The 25932-nt window shown below is 41.3% G+C and overlaps 1 protein-coding gene across 4 annotated transcripts in view; it reads right to left on the bottom strand.

Annotated features, from left to right (window-relative positions):
• Nucleotides 1–13609: 13609 nt before the first annotated feature.
• Nucleotides 13610–25932, bottom strand: part of PLEKHA8 (pleckstrin homology domain containing A8) — a 59857-nt gene continuing 47534 nt past the window's right edge. For 3 of the 4 annotated variants that reach the window (XM_081243514.1, XM_081243516.1, XM_081243515.1), the window contains 2 exons: nucleotides 20356–20417; nucleotides 13610–14802 (listed from right to left, as the gene is read on the bottom strand). In XM_081243514.1, the coding sequence (XP_081099640.1) occupies nucleotides 14605–14802; nucleotides 20356–20417 (260 nt within the window). In that variant the 3' untranslated portion in view covers nucleotides 13610–14604. Of the gene's footprint in view, nucleotides 14803–15205; nucleotides 15297–20355; nucleotides 20418–25932 lie in introns of all 4 variants that reach the window. The other variant, XR_014016587.1, reaches the window with a different exon arrangement.

Below are 25932 nucleotides of genomic sequence, written 5' to 3'. Positions count from 1 at the left end.
TGGTAACCCTACAGAAAAGGGATGTCTTAGTCAGCTGGGGCTGCTATTCCAAAATACCATAGCCTGGGTGGGTTAAACAACAGATGTTTTATTTCTCCCAGTTCTGGAGGCTGCAAGTCCAAGATCAGCAGGCAGGCTGGTTGGTTCTTGGTGGGGGTCCTCTTCCTGGTTATGTCCTCACATGGGCTTTCTTGGTCACGGCAGAGACCCCTTGCCTTCCTTTTACAAGAGCACTGATCCTATCAGGAAGGTCCCTCCCTCATGACCTAGTCTAACCCTTATTATCTCCAGAAGACCCCACCTCCTAATACCATCCCACAGAGGGTAGGGTTTCAACATATGAATTTGGGGGGGGCACAAACATGCAGTTCATAACATGGATATTCTCTCCCAGTGTCCAAATATATGATCCTGGAGAAGTCCCAGGATGGGCCTGTTCTGGATCACATGCCCACTGCTGTGGCCAGAGGGCTGGGCACTGTGACTGGGGGCCCAACCAGAACTCAGAGCAGTGAAGGGGCTGTCACTCAAAGAAATAAGAGTGTGTTCCAGAACAAGGGGAGAGGAGATTAGGGCAGAAAAATGTATTAGATGTTCTCTGGAGTGAGGGGGAATGTCCTATAGAAAGTGTCAGGTCCACCCTAATGCCCTGTGAGCTCTTCTTCTGGAATCCTCCAACTGGGACACAGCTATGAAGCATCACAGCTGGCTCTAGAGCTCAGGCAAGGAAGAGGAAATGCCGTGGTCTCCATGGAAACGGGATTAGGTGAAGGTCTCCTTTTTGAAGGTGGCATGACATTCAGTGAGGGGAGGGGACCTGCCCTAGAGGCAGCATTGGATCCTCTGTGAGAGTAGGGACAAGTGGTCAAATTAAGAAAAGGCTTATTCAGCTAGGAAAACTCCAGGCATGATGGCCTTTAAACTTTTATCTCCTGTTAAAACAGTAATAACAACAACTATTACTATCACCACCACCATTTTTGGAGCTCTTACCTTGAGCTTCACACTGTGCTGTGCACATTATGTACAATTCCTGATTGGATCCTGATAATCTTTTGGGATACTGATTATGCACCACAGATGAAGGAGTCTTCCAGTTCTACAATCCTGTGATCGTCTTTCTATACTAATCAAGTCAAAGATTTGGGATTTTATAAAACTGTGTGACAGAGAGAGGGTCCTGAGTTGCTCTCACGCATGCCACTATAGAATATAGGGCTCCCGTGGGTTTCCACCAACATAATGTTGAATGGTCCTGAAAACAGATGCTTACTGCAGACAGGTTACTGCTGCATTCTTGCATCTGCATCCCTGGAAGCTGAATTTGATCAGCACAAGCTAATACTGAAGTACAGTTCTAGTGACCAGCAATTTCACTTGGGCAGGGGAGGGGTTGACGTTTCATTTCCAAGCTCCCAGAAGCACAAAGAGAGAAATCTTTCAGCATCTCCAATGGACTGCAGCCAATTCATGTGCAAAATTCCCAAGTTGCTGAGTCTTTTTGGCTTCCTCTTGTAAGATGACTGTCAGCTACTCCAAATGGCTTCTTTTTCTATTTTTTTCATGTTTCAGATGCACTGGGCAAGTCAGCAGGTCTCATACTGGGTGTTCCATTTTTTCCCCCTTAGCCCCAAAGAATATAACACTCATGAGCTGTAATAAGATGGGATAGTTAGATGAATAATATATGAATAAAGAAATAGCGGCTTATGAGTGAAAAATAACCAGGCGGAAAAGGGAAGTGTGGTGAGATTAAGTTAAAATTTTAAGGTATCTTGCTAGAAGTTATAAAGCAAATGTCACTATAAGGGGCAGCATATGCCAGAGGTCCACTCACACTATACGATGATTTTAAACCTTGTTTTAGACTGGGCCTCCTGCCCTAATTTTAAAATAAAAAGATAGCATAGTTGGGCTTCCCTGGTGGCGCAGTGGTTGAGAATCTGCTTGCCCATGCGGGGGACACGGGTTCGAGCGCTGGTCTGGGAAGGTCCCACATGCCACGGAGCAACTAGGCCCGTGAGCCACAACTACTGAGCCTGCACATCTGGAGCTTGTGCTCCACAACAAGAGAGGCCGCGACAGTGAGAGGCCCACGCACCGCGATGAAGAGTGGCCCCCGCTCGCCGCAACTGGAGAAAGCCCTCGCACAGAAACAAAGACCCAACACAGCCAAAAATAAATAAATAATTTAAAAAAAGATAGCATAGTTATCAAACAAAAGTCAACCAATATAATAAATGACAAAGAAAAAAGTAAAACTACATCAATACCCACTTAAAAATAACCATCATTAACTTTAAATATCATTCCTGACTTTTTTTACACAGATACAGATTAAAAAGAATAGAGGATATTTTTTTTTTTTTTTTTTTTTTTTTTTTTTTTTTGCGGTAGGCGGGCCTCTCACTGTTGTGGCCTCTCCCCTTGCAGAGCACAGGCTCCGGATGCGCAGGCTCAGCAGCCATGGCTCACGGGCCTAGCCGCTCTGCGGCATGTGGGATCTTCCCAGACCGGGGCACGAACCCGTGTCCCCTGCATCGGCAGGCGGACTCTCAACCACTGCGCCACCAGGGAAGCCCCGAGGATATTTTTATAAACATAGATGTATACTTATTTTTTCAAATTTATTTCTAATCATATTAATTTTTTTAAAAAGCATTCAGGTAGTTTGCTTGTATTTAGGATAAGAAACTAAACTGAAGCCATTACTAAACTTTAAATATTTCTTTATCCCAAGAGGTATTTCTTTCAAGATCCATTCAAGCTTATTAAAAAAAATTACCATTACATATATACTTTATAACTTTTTATTTTAGACAATATCAGCTCTCTGCTATGAAAATAAGAGGAGATTGGCACTCTTGTACCTCTCTTTCCCCACTCTCAATTTATTAGTTATACTATCAAGTTTTATAATATTTGCAATCTGTATCTATAATACAACTACAATTCCCAGTTTGGTCTTGGTTCTTTATATAAATTCAATGCTCACCACCAGTCCTTTTATTTGATTCATTTCTCCTATCAAATGGTTTCTTTAAGAAGGGCTCACGGGTGTTGCATTCTCTGAGTTCTTGCATGTTTAAGAGTACTTGACATTATATTTGACAACTCGGTTGGCAATAATACACTAATCTTCAGAAAACTAAAAATATAATTACCATATGATCCAGCAATCCCACTCCTGGGCATATATCCAGACAAAACTATAATTCAAAAAGATACACGCACCCCTATGTTCATAGCAGCACTATTCACAACAGCCAAGACATGGAAGCAACCTAAATGTCCATTGACAGATGAACGGATAAAGAAATGTGGTATATATATGCAATGGAATATTACTCAGCCATAAAAAAGAACAAAATAATGCCTTTTGCAGCAACATGGATACAACTAGAGATCATCATACTAAGTGAAGTTAGAAAGAGAAAGACAAATACCATGTGATATCAATTATATGTGGAATTTAAAATATGGCACAAATGAACCTGTCTACGAAACAGAAACAGACTCACACAGAGCACAGACTTGTGGTTGCCAAAGGGGAGGGAGTGTTGGAGAGGGATGGATTGGGAGTTTGGGGTTAGTAGATGCAAACTATTATATATAGAATGGATAATCAAGGTCCTACTGTATAGCACAGGGAACTATATTCAATATCCTGGGATAAACCATAATGGAAAAGAATATAAAAAAGAATGTATATAGGTGTATAACTGAGCCACTTTGTTGTATAGCAGAAATTAACAAAGCATTGTAAATCAGCTATACTTCAATAAAAAAATAAATTTAAAAAATATACTTAAGGCACTCTTTTTTCCCACTCAGAACTTTGGAAACATTCCATTGCCTCCTGTCACTGAATCTCTGAATCGTGTGGTAAAGAAGTTTGAGACCCTTTGCTGTTTCTTCCTAACCACTGAGGAATTTTCTTCATTCTTTAAGTTCATTAACTTCATCAGGATACGTTTTGGTGTCAAGTGCTTTCTCTAAGATTCCCTACAACATAGTGTACTTTTTCAATCTGAAGATTCATTCCTTCATTCCAGGAAAACATTTCTGTATTATATCTTTTAGTACTTTTTTAGTTCCTTTTTTTTTTGATACCAATTAATGTTAGAATACTTTTTTCTTTCTACAACTGTCCTCTCAAGAATTAATCTTGGTTTTTTAAATTCTTCATTCACTTGCAGTCATCTCAAGCCTTTTCTTCTATGTTACCAATTCAGTTTTCAACCATGTTTCTTGCTATTTCTAATTCATTAATTTGCTCTATAATAGTGTTATTTTGGCCAAGTTGTTTCCTTAGCTCTGCAATCTGCCCTTTTATCTCATTTTGTTTAATCAGCTCATATGTGAGCTCTTGTTTTACTGAATTCTTGTTCTTTTGATGTTCTTTGAAAACACAATACACCTGTAGGAACTTTTGTTTCTTAGGTTAGCTTTTCTTCCCTATTGGTTTCCTCTGTTCCCCACTCTGCTCCCTTTGCTGCCTGTAGCATATTTATGCGGTTACCAGGCCATTGAATTGAAATTTGCTCATGCTTAAGGTGGGCAAGTCTGTTCAAACCATTTATCTGCTTTGATATGGCGTTGGTATATTCTCCTTGGCGTATTTCCCGTCTTATTTGACAGCTATTTCTCTTCCTCTGTGAGCTTGTATTCTGTATACTTTCCTGCATGGATGATATTAAAAATATTGAATAACTAGCATGACACAGACACTGAATAAGCAGAAAACAGGTTGACCACAGCTCTGGGGCAGGGGTCTGAAGGCTCTTCGGTAGGCCACAGGCTATCCTTTTAGGTACCAGATTGTGGGGTGGTCTGGAGTTGGGTGGTTCTTGTGAGAGGGGCTGGGGTCAAAGCAGCATGAGTCACTTCAGAGAGTGATTATTTACTGCCTGTTATAGAAGCATTTCAATATTTTAATAACCAGCACAGTCATACCAGTGCGTACCAGCCAAACCTGAGCCCTGCTTGTCTATGTGTGTCTGCATGGGGGAAGGAGGAAGAGCTGTGTATACAGGCTCTTATTGGAGGGACTGGACTCTGCTCTGCCTTCTGATAGTTATATTAAGTCCTGCACCAGTGTGAACTCCGAATGGAGAGGAGAGATTATCTACTATAGCATGGGGGAGAATACCCTTGGGATGTGGCTTTTTCTCTTAAATCAGGGATGCACTGGTTGTTCTTGTTCCTTATTCACCCATCTCTCCCCAGCAAAATCCCCTTCCACCTACACACACACACACACACGCACCAGCCCCACTCAGAGGAAGAAAGAGATGTCTACTCATCCTGTCCAACTCTCCAATCTTCTTTCCAAAATCTGAGATTTTAATGAGAATTCTGGATTTTTCAAATTCCCCCAATAAGGGCAGGATTAGGAACTCTTCTCATTCTTGCCAGAAAAACCTGGTCTTTTTCTTTGGTGATCATCTTTTGAAGTTTAGGGCACAATGACAAGGTCGGGCTCCTTCTTTTGTTTCATCCCTGGTGAAATTTTTTTTACAGGTTTTTAATTTTAAAAATTTTACTTTTTATTTATTTATTTATGTATTTATTTATGGCTGCTTTGGGTCTTCATTGGTGCGCACAAGCTTTCTCTAGTTGTGATGAGTGGGGGCTACTCTTTGTTGCGCTGTGCAGGCTTCTCATCGCGGTGGCTTCTCTTGTTGCGGAGCATGGGCTCCAGGCGGCGCGCTTCAGTAGTTGTAGCACGTGGGCTCAGTAGTTGTAGCATGTGGGCGCAGTAATTGCAGCAGGCCAGCCCTAGAGCGTGCGGACTTCAGTAGTTGTGGCTTGTGGGCTCAGTAGTCGTGGCTTGCGGGCTCTACGGCACATGGGCTTCAGTAGTTGTGGTGTGCGGGCTCAACAGTTGTGGCTCGTGGGCTCGAGTGCAGGCTCAGTAGTTGTGGCGCACGGGCTTAGTTGCTCCACAGCATGTGGGATCTTCCCAGCCCAGGGATCGAACTCGTGTTCCCTGCATTGGCAGGTGGATTCTTAACTACTGCGCCACCAGGGAAGTCCCTCCATCAGTGTTTTTGTTTGCTTGTTTTTTAAGTCCTTCTATTAATTCTAATGTATAAATAGGGCTGAGAACCATGAGCTGGACTTTGCCTTCTAATTGTTCATAATTTGATACACATAAGCACCATTAAAAAAACATTTTATTACCTGCATTAACGAAGGCAAAATACAAAAAAAACCCATAAATTATTTCTACTCTGAGTGTTCAGTCAGTAATTCTTGAGCAGCCAAGGAAGTAGGAAGGACTAGAAGAGATGTGTATGGCTTTGCTTCAAAATATTTTCATCTAGCTAGATAACAGTAGTAACACACCTGATGGAACCAGGGAACACCATCGGAGGTAATGCCCAACTTCTAAGATAGTTCTGGAATCCTCCCATGGACAGGAAGGCACTGTTGGGTGCTGGGCACACTATTTTGAAGAAAGTGAAGTTTATGGTTTAGTGAGGGAGGCGGCTACACTGATAACCAAAACATGCACCAAAGAATTAGTCCAGTTCTCATGTAGTCACACTTCCCAACATCAAGTTCTAATTTATGTGGTATTGTTTAGAAGTGCAGGAAGTGTTTAGAGGTGAAATTGATGGCTGGGATTTACTGCGTCTGGGCAGTTTCTGAAGAGACTCAATCTGGGTTTTCAGGAAGGGGAAAGGGCAATGCCAGTCTGTAAAGCAACCTGAACCATGGCATGGAGTCATCAAGGATTTTCAGAAAGACAGTGACAGGTTGAAAAAGCACAGAATTCAGAGATCAAGGCTGTAGCCACTGGGAGTGTGCAGGCTGAGACAGGCCTTCATAACAAACTGGGAAAAGAGCGTAGAAGTGAGGGAGTTTAGGGTGTCTGAATTTCTTGCCTGAGCTGAGAATAATGGTGATGCCACTGACTTAGACGGCAAAGCTTAAGGGGCAACCACGTTCGGAATTGGGGTTTCAGACGAAGGTAGGACATCTAAGGATCAATGATCAGGAGGCAGATGGGTCTGGATTGGAGCTCCAAGACCACAACCCAGGTGAGTGACCTGGTTATCCATACTCCATATTCCAGGTATATCCACATTCTTGTAGAATAGTAATAAAACAGAAAATGTACCAGTATTCTCAGGTTCTGGAAGAATAGGAAGCAGTAGACATTGCCTCTCCTCAGCTGGCCCCTCATTAGCACAAGGCAACTTTGCTCTCCTGCCCACCAGAAATCAGGACAGATGTCCAAACATGGTCTTTTTTGAACCCACCTTGTTCATCCTCCAGGAAGCTTATCTTTTCATGGTTTCCAACTACTGAAGAGGGCGGAGCTGAGGGACAGCAACTGTCTTCACACACGCATATCTGAGCACACTGCTCCAGGTAGGTATGGGGGAAGGCAGGAGATGGTCAGCTAATTCTTACACTGCCTGCCATCTCTGGGAGAACTGATGCTTACAATTTATAAGAACAAAGCCATTACAAAAAGGCCCCTGGGGTTTTCTGGGGGAACTGCACGTAAGTTAGAATAAGCAGAGCCCATACAGACTGACTTCAGGTCTGGAGAGGCATTTCCATTTTACACAGTGAGAATGATGGTGGTGGTGGTTCTTCAATGTATATCACTTGGGTGTTTCTGGACTTGCCCATATTCAGTGTGGAATAAAGACACACATGCTTGTCATAGGGATTGTTTCAAGGAATAGAAGCCCGCTAAAAGCAGCATAAGCAAAAAAGGTTAGGGTCTTACTGTAAAGGTACAGGGTTCTCAAGGGGAGGAATTCTAGGGCAGGAGCTAGAAGTGGGAAAGGGAAAGCCAGCCTTCGAGGAAAGTTTGCTGGTGTGTGGCAACTACACAATTCCTCATCCTTGCTTCTCGGTGTGCCTGCACCATCCTTTCCTTTCCCACCGGCGTTCTCTTCTTCCTTCTCTTGCACGTGGCCCAACATGGGCACCCCAGCTCAGACTCCACAGGACCCTTTTGCTCAAACACGTGCTTCACTGGTTTCTCTCTCTTCCTTCAACCCTCCCTGTCCCAGTTCTAACTGGCCTAGCTCATGTATTTAAAGGGGTGGCTGGAGAGGAGGCCGTGTGGGCAGGGTTGCACCCCATCGCCAGCCACACGTATCTATCTATCTGCAGGCATCTTAACATCCACCAACAAGTATCAGAGAGTGAAAACCTAACAAGTTCAACCCTACTTCGGCACCAAGTGATTTAGGCAAAAAAGTATCTGCTTTGAATGTAACCAAACAGCCACTCAGACGTTAAGCACAGCAAATTCACCTCTTTGTTCTGCGTTTGAGGTTTCTCTAAAAACAGAATTAAACCAGGCCAAAGAACACAGCCATCTGTGACAGGAGCTAGTCTTTCTAGTGTGCTTAGAACACCCGGGGGCAATGCCATTACAGTGGTCATTTGATGTTTCAAAATTATGTTCTGTTTAGGTTTAAATAGTTTGTTATAAAGGTTTTGGAGCTAGGCCTCTGTTTGTAGCCTGGCTCTACTCATCAGCTGTGGGACCTTAGACAAGGGGCTTCCCCAATCTGTGCCTCAGTTTTCTCATCTGTAACTTGAGGTTAATAACAGCACTGGCCCCACAGAGTGATTAGGAGGACTAAGCGTATTAATATTTGTAAAGAGCTTGGAATGATGCCTTGCAAATAGTATGTGTTCCATAAATGATACTTATTACTGGCATATTCATTAAGCAAAAACCCACACAATCTTTAAGAGAAGCACTTGATAAAATACTTTAAAAATAAGTTTATTATAACTAATGAATATAAAATCTGACAGATGTTTTCAAATATTTTTGCAAAAAAAGTAAATCCCTCCCTTGTTCCCCCTCCCCACAAGATACAGAGTTAGAACTTGGACAGAGTTTTACATGAAACCTAAACATGAAATTCTCATTTATCAATTGATCCTTAAAGGCTCCAACACATTATATTCTAAGTAAAGGTCCATTAAAATTAAGGAATCAGCAAACCACTGGACACTTGCTTTCTACTGTTGCTTTCTACTGTCATTATGATGCTCATTCAAAATGCTGAAGGACAAGAACAGGTAACATAGGATTGCATGTGACAGATATTCAAAGTGCATGGATCTATGAGATCACAAACAATGGAGATGAGAATACTGGGGGAAGAATTAAACACTGACTTAAAAAAGCAACCCAAGGAAATCTATGTACATTGTAGCCTTTGGCATCTGGTCTAACATCTTTCTTCTTTATAGAGACATCATTTTGTCCAATCTATTAACCAGATTAAATCAACCTTAACACATGTCTCATCTGACGCAGATTGTCCACAGCCAATTTCATATGAGGTAGTTGGGCTGTTTACTGACATTCTAGTGAAACTGTCATGACACAAAGGGATTCATGCATCCAACATGCCAGGAGACTGACTCATTAGCCTTCTGGGAAGCAACAGAATTACTTCTAGATCACCTTTCTTGTCCCCACTGACTCCATATACACCTATAAACAGACACAGATACGCAGGAGTCTGCGGATGAGATCAGCTTTGCAAGGGGTATCAACCATTTCAGGGTGGTTTCTGTTTATAAAGTACAGGGAAGAAATACTGATCACACTTTAAAATATATAAAATAGAATGGACAGTGCTTAAAACAAGCAAGATCTGTTGTGTTCTCACATAGCTTAGCTGAAGACATTTGTTCACGCTGAAAGAGAAGTGATTAAAAAAGGTAACCGAAGAATTTTGAAAACTTTTGCTTTGCAGAGTAGTGGTATGCTTTTTCCTTTTAATGAAAAGCTATATAGAAACAGTGGAGAAGAAAGATCAATGCCTTCGTCAACCGTACCGCTGAGGATTGCTTCCAAGTGCTCTGATGCAGCAGCGCAACAAGAAATCATGCAAATGGCTTCTGTACGCAGGCTACTGCCTGCGCCAGGATAGGACTGGGGACATTTCCAGAGGAGGTCTAGTGAACAGTATGTTCATGGAATTGCTGAAAGGACCCTAACACCCTTGTAATAGATAAGCAGTCTTAAAATACTATTAGACAGCTAGTGGGTATTTTTGTCATTCTTATGAACCCCTGAGTAAGCAACTGCAGACCACAAAGGGCCGCCCAGAAGCAGAGTGTGTTTCTAAGTAAAGCACTCTATGTGCATGTCACAGGGACACGGGTTGCCATAGACACTGAAGCTCATGTACAGAGTCCACCAGATCACAAACGGCATGGAAGTCAGCCCCTCCAAGACCAAACATGTTAGCTCAGCTAACAGAACAATGGCTTAAAATGTACTGTACTTATAAATTCTAAATCTAAAAAATTTTTTAAAGGTGGATAGTTCACCTTAAAAAAGAAATGAAACACAAGGGCAGGGAAGCTGAAGAGTTATAAAACCCATGACTAATATCAGAAGCAACTGATTTTAATCGATGATTCAGAAATGCACCATCATGTAACCAACTTCTTATAGGACACGGTCGTTTAGTAGAGAAAAACATAAAAAGTGTTGTTTCAGGAAGTTTCCAAAATCACATCGTCTCGTATTGCTCACGACCCTTTGACTCTTCCTACTGACTTAAATGATATTTCTTCATACATATGACTTTTACAATCAGATTAAGTTTCCTTAATAAGATACCTCTTCCTTCAGCTCTTTTACTTACTTCAAATTTAATAAAGAAGAGTATAATTTATTTATTGGTCCCTACCACATATTTTTCTTAATTAGAAACACTTTTCCGAAAATATAAAGTTGAAAGCATTAACTTTTGATTAATTAATAATCAAAAAGAGAAGACTGCAAACCTTTCCAGCAGCACTCATCTAATAACAGATCACCTTTCCTAGATGCTACACACCATGTGGTCACCTGCTTTACAGCTGCACGTGGGAACGGGGGTTCTTTAAGAAGCTCTTGCAGTCTGGGAGGGGAAGAGAATGCCCACGGACTAGGCACCTGACCCTGGCTAGGTCTGTGCCAGATGCTCCACATATGAGCTAGAAGCTGCTGCTGAGGAATGGAGCAGAACAGCTAAGAAAGGGGATGGATTTGGCACTCTGATGGGGGCACTGTGCGCAATCATTAGTAACAGAAGAGGAGAGAGAAGCAGCAGGGCTGACCTGTGGAGTTCAGATACCCCTCATTGTGGAGTATGACATGTGGGGAGGATTTATTTTCAGGATGACGCACAAATAATGATGACAAGGCACCTGAAGCCACTACTTACACATCCTAACAAACACTGCCTTTCAAAGTCAATTCCTTGGGGACTGACGTGCTCAACATTCCAAGAGCCCCAGTTCTAGAACTAACTACCTGAGGAGCTGGATCAAGAGGTGATGGGATCTACCTCATAGTCACAAGTTGGTTCTTCCCCAAAAGGTATCCCTCTAACCTAACTTTTTTTTTTTTTTTTTTTTTTTTTGTGGTATGCGGGCCTCTCACAGTTGTGGCCTCTCCCGTTGTGGAGCACAGGCTCCGGACGCGCAGGCTCAGCGGCCATGGCTCACGGGCCCAGCCGCTCCGCGGCATGTGGGATCTTCCCGGACCGGGGCACGAACCCGCGTCCCCTGCATCGGCAGGAGGACTCTCAACCATTGCGCCACCGGGGAAGCCCTAACTTAACATTTTTGTCAAGATTAGCTATAATGAATCAAATTTGCTTTCAAGGACAAAAAAAAATTTGCCATCATTGAAAGGATTTTGTTCAGTTAGACAAATACACATTAATCCCTCCTAAGTGTAAGGGCTGGCTTCTGCTGTGGGGAGAAGTGCAGACATGATGAAATTATGTATATGGAAGTGCCTTATAAGAGGTCGTCCAAATGCTACTTATTAGCTTCTAATGATACTGAGAAGACACATGACCTTTTCTTTTCCTTCAGGATCTCTCTAAAGGTTACTCTAGAAAGGGAATCCTAAAAAACGTTTGAGCAACCAACAAACATACTAGCATTTTCCCATCTCCTCTCATTGTCAGAGAAAGAAAGCTTAGAGGTCCCAGGACTCTTAGAGGATTATGGAGAGAAAGCCTTATCTTTTCTCTTTGTCCTTGTCTTAGATAGTAAATGCCAATTAGCACACATTATGCCTTTAAATAAAATGGAGAAGCAAATACTGCAGGTCCAGGAGGAAGCTCTGACTGTGCCAAGCGTCAGGTCAAGCTGAATTTGTCATCTAATATGAAGTTCAATTTCCAGAGCTTTACGCATCTTAGGTAAACTTAGTATGCTCCAGTCAGGAAAATACCTAACATTACCTCCTTTCTGTAGGGTTGGAAAAGTGTTGAGTAGGTAATGCAACTTATTCAAGTTATTCAAGCTACTCTGATCTGGGTTCCCAAAGATCCCAGATAATATGAAACCTTCTTTCCCAGAAAACTGGGTCATATACACCAAGGCAGTACCTATAGAAACACGAAATGGCCATGCTGAGCAGCTTTCTTTTTGTGTGTATTCAAAGCCTCGGTGGAAAATCTGAGGTATTTTCAGTGTGCCCACCTCTCTCCCAGAGACCATACCAGTTCTCCTGAGGTGACGGGGAGCACCAGCATTTGCTCCGAACGGTCATGCTTCACAACACTTACAATCTCCTGGTAGCATCCCCACCCAATGGCGCAATGTCTAATGTGCATTCATTCAAGGTAAAGCAAAGACTGGTGGCTTTTTCTTCTTCCCGTTTAGGAGGCTCTGTAAGGGCAGGAAGTCTAAATTATCCCCTAGTCCTGCCATCATGTTCACACTAGCCAGAGAAGGAGGTCCGCACTAATTACTCGTGGGAATAGGAGAAGACAACATACACACCTTAGCAGCTGCTAACAGCAAGCGCTAAGATACAAAGGAATCAACATCACTTTAGCACCCTTTTCCTCCCTAGCCTTAAAATATTTGATGTTGCTTTTCTAAAGTTTAAGCATTTTTCAGAAGTCCTTACTGAGCACAGTATCTGCTTCGTTCATTTGAGCTATATAAAGGCCCATTTGTTTAAAGACAGACAAAAAAAATCAAGACCCCTTCCTACATTAATCTCTCACCTAAGGAGAGGGTTCTCTTTGCCCTCGGGACAGCATCACCTGTGCCCCTCAAAGGAACTCACCTTCTACCAGGGAACTTCCCTTCCAGCTACCTTAAGTGAGTAGCCCCTGACAGGGAAGGCACCCATGGCCTCTCCCCGCCGCCCACTCTTGGCAGCCTGGCCTACTGAGAGACTAGGGCCACAGTCCTGGCGTCACACTCTTCAGAAGAATGCCTACACAAGGTTGTTTTGTGAAAGGCTTAAATCCCACCTTTAAACTGTGACACAGCCCCAGAGCTTCTGAGATAAGATGAGCAGCTGCATTTAGCTTCCTCTGCACCGCTGGTGATAAAGCCAAGATTGATCAGAGAGCATATTCAGAACTGTGGTCCCTGAAGGCCTGCTGGCTCAATTAAGAAACCTGCTGAGTAAACGTGCTCCATTTCTCACTCTCCCTTTAACTACTTCATTTCAACTGATAGCCTCTTCCTCTTTGAAAAAAAGGACACATCATTTAGTTCATGCAGAAGACTGGGAATTCTGTAAACTAGAATTTAATCTCGTAGCTCTTCAACCCTGTGTGCACAAGAATAACTTGGGAAGTTTATTCAAATTCAAGGTTTATTATCCTGGGTCCCAATCGCATAATTCTGGTTCTTCAGGTCAAGGTAAGGCCTGGGAATTTGCTTTTCAAACAAGCGCTCCATGTGATTTTGATGCAGAGGTCCAGATCATACATGGAAATCACGTGGTTCTTCTATTTAGTGGCTGTGGGACTGAGCAAATCCCTTGACTTTTAAACCTTACTTTTGAAGTTTAATAATAATCCCCGAATGTCACGGTTTTGCTCTGATGTCCAACTGAGATGATGCCGAGGAAAGCAGGCTGGCAAAGGGTGTGCACTGCACAGGGGTCACCTCAGATGACCTGTCCCACTCTTCCCATACTGTCCTCCAGCTCGGGGCTAGGACATACCACTCATCTCTTCAGAGCCAGTCTCCTGGCCCGTAAACAGGGATGGCACTGCTTGGTCACACCAAAGCCCCCGACACACTGACTACACAGGCTCTTCTGGCCCACAGAGCCACAGAGAAGAGGATTCTTTGCAGGACGTCTAGAAATAGCAAACTCTACATTTCAATAGCTTCAACAAAGGGGCTGAGCTCCCTCTAAATTTTTAGTCTAATTCTAAATTGATTGAAACACTGGCTATGAGTTACAGTGCTTGATAAAAAAATTGCTCATTTTCAGCTTGGGTTTGGGTGGCCCATTAAAACTAAAAGCAAAACACAATACTAACAAATTCATTTGTCAAATCTGCTCTTATAACTCGCCGTTCACGTCTGTGTAACAGCTATGATTTGGTTTCCAGGAGGCCCTTTGAACTGAATATATAGCACCTTGATTTTTAAACACACAAAACATATATGCATTTAAAAAATTATACATAAAAGCACTAGGCTTTGTCTCCTCCTCTCCATCCCCCCAAGTAAGGGATTGGAGAGGACTGAAGCTCCTGCTGGAAATTAAGTAGGGCAATGAAACACGTTAGCGAACTTTATTCCCTGAAGTTAGGAGGCGGCGCTGCCCTGCAGACATCATACCACCTCATCAGACTCCAGTCCGTGGACCTCATATAAAGTGTCCAGTATCGCCAGCTGCTTTTCCATGGCGGGGAGGTAAAGGCTGAGGTCCCTCTGCATCCCAACACTGAAAGCTGCTTTCTGGTGGTCGCCTTCCTTAATGGTTAATGCAGCCACAAAATCTTCATAGGATGGAGCTGCCCTCAGAGCTAACTGCAAAAGAATTGCCCGTGAGAAGCTGCACCACGGCTTGCTCTCTTGCATATTATACTCATGCACAAGCGCATGCGTGCACACACACTCACACACATACAGAGCTGAGGGGAGCAAGAGTGAAAAAAAAAGGCATACACCTTTTCAGTTCATGGACTCTAAAATTATGTTTCAAGCACCAAATCACTTTAAGGCTAGAAGAAGCAAGTATGTTCTTGGGCCATCTTGAGGATGCATAATCCCATCAAGTCAGGGAATGCTGAGAGAAAAAAACAGTTTGCGAAAAGCTCCTTTCTCATTCACAGTGATCCAGCCTCTTCTGGTTGAGTGCTCAGGATGACCTGCATGCATGCTGCTACCATAGTCTTTGTCGGCACAGGGCCAGTCTGGCAGGGCGTCTCACCATCCTATTTGTATCTCATCTCCATGTACTTTCTTTGCATGTCTCCTATTTCCCCCTACATGGATATTTCCTGTGTAGTCTTGAATATTTTCTAAAAAGGAAGGGGGTTAACATTTGTTGTCTGCTTGTACACTGATGCTTTAATGTATTTTATCCCAGTTAATCTTTGTAAGAACCCTGTACAATTTACGTTCCTATTTGACAGATAGACATCACACAGCTAGTGAGCACCAGGGCCGGGATCTGAACTTAGAATCGTCTCTATGCTTTTTCAACTACACCACCAACCACACTGCTTCCCTGATGGAAGATTTCCTAAGCTCCTTATAGCTCCCCTCCCTTTGCAGGCCAACTGTTCCCTAAGCTCGCTAAAATCTGCTATCTGGCACCTACTGGTTTGGCTCCGCTGAGTTCTCTGGAGACTTTTTGGAATCTTGAATAATCATTCTGCAGTTGCTTCCTTGAGCTTCCTTACATTGAAAGTCTTTTGAGAATCAACCCTCTCCTTTTTTGCAACTGGAAAGTGACTGGCATTATGCAGTGGTTAAAGCACAGGCGTGGGTGAGGAGACCTGGATTTGAATCCCCAATCTTTTACATATTAGCTTGAGGAATTTAAGCAAGGTGATTAAACTCCTAGAACCTCAGTTTCCTCATCTATAGAAGATGACTGATAGCACTTTCCTTATTTGAGGGATTAATGGGACATGTAGGATGTGTTTATTCCACTGCCTGGCACACAATGAATACTCAAATAATGATAGGGGTACAGGGAGAGCAGAGAATGAAGGGAAGGCAACTGTCCAAAAATATAATGTGAGAACATCTCCCAGAACTGAAGGATATGAGTCTCCAGATTTAAAGACCTAACCAAGTGCTCAGCAGAATGAATGATAAAGACCAAAAGGAGAACACGGTGAAATTTTAGAATGTGGGCATAAAGAACAGATCCTAAAAGCATCTAGAAAGAGGTGAGGAACAGTTTATACACAGTGGCACATTAGATTTTACAACAGTAACATTGGAAGCTGGAGGACATCAGAGGAATGCCTTCAGAGTACTGAGAGAAAATTACTATTAACCTAGAATTCTACACCAGCCAAATCAACACTCCAGGAAAAAAGGAGCAGAATAAAGATAGTTTCAGGAACTCAAAAATTTAGCTCCCTTGCACCCTTTCTTAGGAAGCTACTAGAGTTTGGATACCATCAAAAAAAGGGATTGGGGGCTTCCCTGGTGGCGCAGTGGTTGAGAGTCCGCCTGCCGATGCAGGGGACAAGGGTTCGTGCCCCGGTTTGGGAGGATCCCACATGCCGCGGAGCGTCTGGGCCCGTAAGCCATGGCCGCTGAGCCTGCACATCCGGAGCCTGTGCTCCGCAACGGGAGAGGCCACAACAGTGAGAGGCCCGCATACCGCAAAAAAAAAAAAAAAAAAAAAAGGGATTGGATCAAGAAATAGGAAGTCATAGGACTTGGGAAATGGAATTAGGGTGAGGTGGGGATGCAATATAGGAAAATCTGTGAAGAAAAGTCCTAGGGCAATAGTAGTACAACAATTTAGACTGGAAGAAGAGTTTAGAAAGTTCTGGAAGGGCACACTCCAAGAAAAAAAAATACAGATAATCTGATACATTCGTGAGTTCAGAATGATGGTGATCTGAGAAATCCGATGGTACGGGGGAAAATGTAAAACTCATGTAAGAAAGAACGAAAAAAATCACAGAATTTTGGCTCATCATCATAATGTTACCTTGTGATATAATTATACAGGGAAGGTGGAGGCAGGGGAGGTGAGATAGTGACAGTAAGGTCTAAGAGAGCTAATTTCTAATCTATAACAGAAATCAACCGTAATTAAAATTGATAAGTCCACAAAGAACAGTAAATAGTTTTAGAATTACAGAGGTATTGGAAGAAATAGTCAAAGCAGTTGAAAGTGGCAGCCTCTTTTAGTGAGTCTGAGAAGTATGGAACAAACTGCTATTTTTTGTTATCACGTTTTTGGACTCTGTGATAAAAAACAAAACAAAACTCTATGTATATATATTTAAGTAAAAGAAAAAAATTTTAAAGTTTCTCCAGAGTGGAACCCAGGACTACAGATTTCTCAAAGCCTCCTAGTGGACTGTGATGCAGCAGAGTCTATCTGGGAAACAATGACAGAACTCAACTGAAGATGAAGCCAAAACAGGGAGCCACAGAAAGAGGCAGAGCCTAGACTGGCCGTCAGTTCCACAGACAGTAACTGTTGGAAGATAAAAGTTCACTGTTTGTCTGGTAAATAAGTCAAATTCCTTGAGCATAAAAGCCATTTCCCTGAGCAACCAGGATTAGTTAAATGAATTTGCCCCTGATAATTTTAATTAGCACATTAGAAAACTCAATAAACTTTCCAAAGTAGGGATGACTTAGAGAATAACAGGAGAGACACTGAAAGGTAGCTCCTCTACTGATAAGGCTGTTGCCAAATGCTCAACATAATCTATTTTCTTAAAAACCAGCAACTTTATAAAAACTATTGGCAATAATATCAAGTTTTCAAAATGTTCTTACTCTATAACTTTGGGTGTATTACCTCACCTCTATGTGTTTCAGGTTTCTTTGTCTATGAGCAGGGAAAATAAGAGAACCTACCTCAGAGTTATGAGATTAATAACTTTATGTAAGTAAAGCACTTAAAACAACATCTAGTGCATGGTAAGTGCTCCAATTCTAAGTTGTGACTGTAGTTTCTCGGTATTAGACATAGCAATTCTACTTCTAGGAACCTATTTTGAGGAAATAACAGTTTTAGTCAAAAATGCATAAAAACAGATGCAGCTGAAATTTCCAACACAGAGATTTGGGTAAATACATTATGGTACCTCCATACTAGGGAAATATTATGCAGTCCCTAAAAATAAGTGGGGAAGACTATGGCTAACACTGCTGTTGGATACACAGCAAACTTGTTCCAAGAGTAAATTCTAAGAGTTCACATCACAAGGATAAAAATTTTTTCCTTTCTTTTTTTTGAATTCTATCTATATGAGAAGATGGATGTTAGCTGAAGCTACTGTGGTAATCATTTCACAATACATGTAAATCAAACCATCATGCTGTGCACCTTAAACATACAGTAATGTATGTCAATTATTTCTCAATAAAACTAGAAAATATAAAAAATTAAAAAGTAGAGAAAAAGAATACAAAATTATACAACCAGCTAAATGTCAAAAAATTTCATATGCATATAGAGTCGGTATACAAAATAAAAATAATTATACACATAAAATAAACATGTAAATATAAAAATATAAGTATCTATAAGTAGATATTTATATAAATATATGAAATGAAACAGAACCATATTGAAGAGAATATGTAAAAGTATATGAAAGTAAGAGCTAAGAAGGTAAAACACAAAAATGTTAAAAATCCTTATTATAGAGTGGTGAGATTATGGACAATTTTAATTTTTACCGTTTCTATTCTTCCATAATTAAAAAAATTTTTTTTACAATCAGTCTAAATTACTATATATTGGGAAAAATCCTGTAAGTTAAAATGTTCTTTTAAAGACTCATGCTTATGATAAATTTTGTGCTATAGCTTCATTCTTGTTGGCAACATCTCGGATCATCAATAATATTTCAATATTAAACTCTGCCCTCTGTACTGAAAAAAAAACCCAAACCCCATTTATGTTTCTTATAAATAGTGCAACTCAGTGTTTTTATGCTTTGTCATCTCACCAAGGGAACTCGGGTGTCAGGCACCTGCAGCCAATCACAGTATTTACTCAGGGAGACTGATGAATGCAGCAGCATCCTTTGCCTAATTTCTCACTAGCCGTTTCTCAGTTATTCTGTCTTCACTGTGGAGAGCTGTGATGTGTGGGATGAGCATCAGCCTTAGAGACAGAAGATCTGGGTTTAGACCTGGACTCTGCCACTGCCTCACTCTGGGCTGGAACAAACAGTTTTGAACTATTTTACAAAATACTGGGAGTTAATCCTGAGGATTACCAAAGATAATGAACACAGAAGTACCTGGCACAGTGCCTGATATACAGTAAGTGCCCAACAGCCAAATGGTAACTATTATTATGTTATTAAACATGCACTGAAGGTAAGTGTGAGCAGTCAGTGGCTGCAACTGGTCTGGTTCCTATTCCAGTGAACAGTAGGACATAGAGCTAGTCATCTCTATGCTTTCAAAAATGTTTCATTTTCACTAAAATTTGATTTCTTCCACGGTAAATTCTTCCCACTTTCTTTACCTGCCTCCTAGTAAATCATGACCTGAACAGTTCTTACCTTAGGCAAATGAGGTCTCCCATGCTTTGAATTAGTAAAAGACCATCATCTGCAAGGCTATTTTTAATCCCCCGACCTTCCAAACAACACTCATATTCTATGACATTTCCTACTGTACCACTACGTGAGACTCCGCCTTTTCATGGCTGCACCTAAGGCTGACCTCTCCCCAGATGGGAGAATAACAGAGTATTACTGCTGACATAAAGGCGCCATCTTCTCCTTCTATTTTACAAAGCAGGCTAAGTGATTTGTCCAGGGGACTATGATTCTCAGGTGTGTGTTCTTCCTAGGTCATGCAAGGAAGGAAGGAGTGGTAGCTCACAGGAGCCAAAACATATGAATACAAACACCTCCATAAAGAAAATAACTGGGTAAGAAGATATTTCTAGTCCTAGCCACTGGCAATCCGGGTCAGTTAATATTCAAGACAAAATTCAATTTAGGGGAAAAAAAACTGACTAAAATCTGAGAATTAACAGGATTGACTTTAACAGGCAGCAGAGGGAGCTATGGGCTTGAAACCACCACTGGTTTCCCCTCAATGGTGAGCATTTGACAGCTTCCTGCCTATCTCTACACTGACACTCTTAACTACCACATCAGAAGGCAACCACTTCTGAGACAAATCTTCTCAGGGTCACTGGAACTAGATAAGGTGAAGCACATGCTAACAGTCTTTTCTTACTTTTTATTGTCAACATTTCCATACAACAAAGACCTAAAGACTTAAATGAAATAAGCAATATTTTGTTCTTATTCTCAAAAACAAACAGAAACACCACACACACAAAGCAAAACAAAACACCTTGCTGTGACCATCAGAACATTAGGAGGCAGAAGGATTACTTACCGCAAAAACCCCTCGAACTACCCAGCCATGGTGTTGCCGTAATGTTTTACCATATGCATTATCTTGAAAAGAAGAAAAACTCCATGAGGAACCATTTCATCAGAATTTGATGTGCTATTTGTATCATGTCCTTTCTAATGTATGAAGTAGCACATTCCTATTGGTATTAGAAACTGATAAAAAAAAGCTGAATTATGAGATTATGTACCCCAAAAGTCTTGAGTAGGAAAAAAGCCTACAGAGATTTTTTTTTTTTTTTTTGCGGTAGGCGGGCCTCTCACTGTTGTGGCCTCTCCCCTTGCAGAGCACAGGCTCCGGACGCGCAGGCCCAGCAGCCATGGCTCACGGGCCCAGCCGCTCCGCGGCATGTGGGATCCTCCCAGACCGGGGCACGAACCCGCGTCCCCTGCATCGGCAGGCGGACTCCCAACCACTGCGCCACCAGGGAAGCCCTACAGAGATTTTTTTAAAAAGAAAAATTGGTATTTCCACTCTTACCCTGTGTCATATCTCAACTTCAGCTTATTATCATGGTTGGAAAATTCAGTACATATAAGGAAGTAAAGAGGGATGAAAAGATACTGTAATATAGAGACTAAATACAATTTAAAATACATTATAAAAATATAAAAATGCAGTTCTTTGAAATGTTGTGTGATCCTGAGCCAGTCCCTTAGCTGACCTCTCTAACTATCTGTTTCCCCCTTTGTAAAATGACCTCTAAGGTTCTCTTCAACCTTCTAACATTCTATTCTGGGATGTCAAATGCTTGTCCTAGATGTCCCTATGACCCTGGACATACAGTTTTAAAGCTAGAAACCTTTAAAACTATTATGGAAAGAACAGCTTGAAGTTATTAAGGTAGATATAAAGTAAATGGTGAGGCCTATTGATAAAAGTCATTCACATTCTACACTTTAAAGATAAAAACCTATTATTTTTGTCCCAGTTAGTTTTTTAAAAGGAGATTTAAAAACTGCTAGAAAATAATTTTAATTACCAAAAAAAAAATCTCGAGAACAAGATGACTGCATTTTATGCAAGGGATGTGTTCCTGAAGGCTTTGAATAATTCAATATATGCAAAATTCAAAACTGATTTTTCCACAGGAATAAATGTGCTCTCAGGAGGGCACAGCTCTACATCACCACAGTGCATTTTTATTTCAGTGCTCCATTTTATTTTCTCAGCATCATCTCCAGTGGTCTACAGAGTCCTCACACTCCTAAATTACAGCACAGAGTATCATGGGGGTTGTTTGACCTTCTTTATCATGTTTTACCACATCTAAATTTTATTCCAAACTTATTTATTTTCATGGGCTAGTTTCAACACTAGTACAAGCACCACCATCAACCATTTAATCAATGCTTGGGCGACACTGTAATAGGCTATAAAGACATTTTAAATTATAACAAAAGCAGATGTTAAAATAACAAAAAAAAAGACACCAAATCCACACCCACAAGCTCCTATGCAGTAAAAAGCAGTGCGGTTCACAGAATACTGCCAAAGAACATCAGGTATCTGCATTTTACTAGGCAAAACAGCACTGCCATGTGGCTGTAGCTTGAACACAGTTTACAATTTATTCAAGCTCTCTAGCTTTGAAATGACGTAATTCTTGTCAATTTCTATTTTTAAAATTTGGGTGAGGCTTTATTAATACTTTTAGCATACCATGTATCAATTTTACATAATTCAAGTTTGCATAAAATACATTTTGTATAAAAGAAGACTGTACGTTTGAATTCTAACAGCAGATTTCGCTGGCTATCTAAAGTTTTAGGAATGGGTTGAAATGCCACCATCCAGTGTGGTGAAGCTAAAGCAGAAATGATAAAAATCAATAAATTCAAGTGCAGAAAGGACTCTTAGAAATAGCCTAAAGGAGAACTCAAGATTAAATTCAATCTTTTTCTTAGGAGAACAGTCCGTAGGCTAGGACAGTGTCAAAGATACAAGTCTTCAATGTAAGCCACACTTAAAACCTATCTGATTCTCTAAGGGGACAGATGTTATCAGGGATACTTTAGATGGTATCTAAGACCTTAGTGAAGAAAGGGTTGCTAGCATATAGGCGCAGACAGGCAGGAAATACTAGGCACAGCCTCTGCGGTAAATCAGCAAGACAGTCAAATTTCTAACCGTCTAAGGAGCCATCTGGGCTTGTAAGAAGGTGTATAGGTCCATAGAAAACATCCTGAGGTGAGTCACAGAGGTATAGTGGGAACACTTTCTTTCTTGTGATCCTAATCCATGTAAGGTATTAAATGCCATTAAAAATCAGTAGATGAAATTTAGTGCCATTACAATCTGCTCATAGACACCTGTGATGGAACAGCTGCTCCATTCAGCAAGAATTTAGTGCAAGTCTACCACTGCCCCTTACTAAGTGCAAGGCAGCAGGGATCACTGGGTGATTTAAACTCAGTCCCTTGCCCTCAGGAAGTTCATGGGTTTATAAGAGAGCCAGCCTTTAACAAATCATCGTTATGCAAATCGCCAACTGCTATAACAGAGATCTCTATCCAGTGCTACAGGAAAAGAAAGAGAGATGAATCCAGCCTGGGAGCAACTGGACAGAAAGAATTCTCCAAAGGAGTCTCAAAGGCTGGGTAGGGCAGAGAGTAGGGTGGTACCTGGGGCTGCAGACAGAGAAAGCTACATGGAGTTGTGAGAGATGGTGGCGTGAAGGGGGAACAGTCCAGTAGGGCTGCAGATCACTGGGGCTGGGGCCAAACTGTGAGGACCCTTTTTATGCCGTGTCAAGGCTTCTGAACTTCCCACCTGAGGCACAGTGGTAGTTTAAAATAACACTTATGGCTTTTTTTCTGATTTCACAAATAATACATGTTCATTGTTAAAAATATGGAAAATGCAAAAAGGGAAGAACTAAAGAAACCTATAGTCATGCCTCCCAGAGGTAACCACCAAGGGCATTCTAACAGTCATGATCATTCTGATTTGGAATTGTGGTAGGGAAGTAAAAGGAGATCAGTATTTCTTTATGGTATGCAGCAAACGCAGCTGACCGCTGTCCTGGTCCCTGAGCCTTTGGCTCCAGAGTTCACCTGGCAGACAAACTGCCTGTTTATAAGGGCTCTGGATCCAGTGCTACTCCAACCTCAGGGGCCTTATACCTTTCCTACACTTTGCCTGTGAAGTCAACCACTCAAAACAGCCCAGAAACCCTTCTCCATGCTCCCTTCTATGGGACAGCAAGAAAACAAGGATGCTGTGAGTCCAAGTAAGAGGGGCAGCCTGGTCTAAGGAAGAGAGAGTGTTTGTACAGCAACACGATCTGTGTCCCCTGCTACCCCCAGCCCTTCTAGAGAAGGCAGTTGTTCCTTGCTGTGCCTGCATCTTGCCAGAGAAGAGTCCCACTGGGCAAAATGTGGGCCAGGTAAGTCTAATGGGAGAAGAGGGAGGCAGAGAATTTAGGCTAGGTCCTGACTCAGGCCTAGGAAGACCACCTCCGCAATTGAAAACCAACAAAAAAAATAAAACTCATAAAAGAAAAAGACTTGCTCCAAGTCTTTAGCTGACTTCTAGGGCTGCAAATATCCCTGCCATGTGAGGCTGCATTAAATTAGGATGAAGTCTAAGCATTGACCTATTTTGGTTACCTAGAGAAGATTAGATAATGAAATACATTAATCTTCACTATAATACCCATTCATTATCATAATGCATGTTCTATAATCTGGAAGTATTTTTGGCCTCTGAAAGACATAAATGATTCCCTTCTCCCAATTCTCTGAAATGTGTCAGTTCCTTAGAAACTGAGTCAAAATTTCTAAGTAGGAAGCGTTGACAATCACCTTGCCCAATTCTCTTCCTCTTACAGATGAAAAAACAGAAGACCCAGAGAGATAGTTACCTGCCCAAGGTCACAAAGCTAAAAGCAACGAGAACTTGGGGCATTCTTGTCACATTAAACCATTCTGACAAAACTAATGTTTATTCTTTGTGATAAAACAAAATAATGAAAATGAAAAACGTGCCATCTCCCAGCCATATCTTGAAAAAATTGGAACCTTATTCTATTTATAAAAATGCAGATTTGATTCCTTTAGTGGTTAGTCAAAAACCTTCTATGAGGTATTTAGAGATTATGCCTCAACCTATCACAGCATCTGAACAAGAACTACCTTTCCATTACTGTTGGTGGATAGCTATTCTGTCCAGGAACAGAATATATGAGAGTGTTTCTCTATTGTAAATCCATAATTAGTGAGAATTTAAAAAGTTACTTTGGGTTGTAGAGAGGGCAAAGGAGAAATGCAAATCTAAGTTTTAGGAGACGGCTTGAGAAGTAGACAAGCAAAGCCAGAAAAGGTGAAATCAATCATTCACTGAGCTCAGAAAGTGACAATCATCTCAGTTCTGCAAATGAGCTAAACTAGGAAGTCCTTAGGCAAGAATCACGGACAAAGAAAGGTTTGAAAGTGAATAGGCAGTGAATAAATCTGAAAATACCCAGTGAAAAAGGAAGAATATGTATAATGGGATACCATGTACATGAATTTAAAACATGCAATACATTACTAGATACTGTTTGTGGACACATAAATATATAGTAAAAGTATAAAAACATTCATTATATAATGATAAACTACAAATTCTGGATGAAGATCTTCTCTGGAAGTAATGGGGTCATGAGGTAGTAGATGGTACTGTATTTACATATTTGGTCAAATGATAAATATTTGATATAATTTTAAAAAAACTACTACTAGGAAAGTACCCCAAATTCTTTACAGTGACTAAGCTTTGGGCAAAATGAATTGTATGGAGAAAAGCCAATTCAATAACCAGTTGACAGAGATGGAACAAGTACCCAGAGATATCCTTTGCTACCTTCAGGCACCATCGAGATGAAAACTTGTACTGTAAGCCAATTCTGCCATTAGAAGCACATGCTGTTAATAGTCCTGGAAAGGGTATGACTCGACTCACATTCCCTGGTACTTTCAGAATAATTAGTTCAGTTATGATTTGATGTCAAATATCTGATTATGACTTCTAACTTCATCTCTCTCATATAGCTCTCCCTGTTTGTGAAAGCCTTTCATATTAAATGCATAAGTGAGCCTCCTCTACATTTTTTTTCTCCTATTCTGTGCTACAGATCTTGGTTAAGTTAATGTTTACCTGACATTTATGGAATCATTCCGAGGTGAGGGATGTGGCAATATGCTATCCCACTGAGGGAACAGTGCAGAACACATAATATTTAGTACAATGGTGCATGAAATGGCAGAGCAACTTTTCTTCCTTTCACTTACAAAGATGCTTTCCAAAGCCTCTTCTTGATGTGGCATCTGTGAATGGAGGGGCTCAGCTACAGGGTAGACCATTAAACACATTTGCCTTGTGTACCCAACTCTTTCCTTAGAGTGATCTCTAGAGAATGTCAGAGGACACTAGAGTTCAGAGCAGCTCTTGGCATGAGACCACCCAAAATATTCCACTCTGATCATCATTATGGGGAATTCAAGTGACGGCTCAAATGCAAAAGCAGGCAGTATAAAGCCCAAGGCCTCCTTCCGATTGCTGAAAACTCATTCTAGG

This window comes from Mesoplodon bidens, assembly GCF_964165515.1.
Source record: "Mesoplodon bidens genome assembly, chromosome: 9".
In the NCBI taxonomy this organism is placed as follows: Eukaryota; Metazoa; Chordata; class Mammalia; order Artiodactyla; family Ziphiidae; genus Mesoplodon; species Mesoplodon bidens.
The sequence above is the reverse complement of the archived record's forward strand: the minus strand, read 5'-3'. Positions and strand labels throughout refer to the sequence as shown.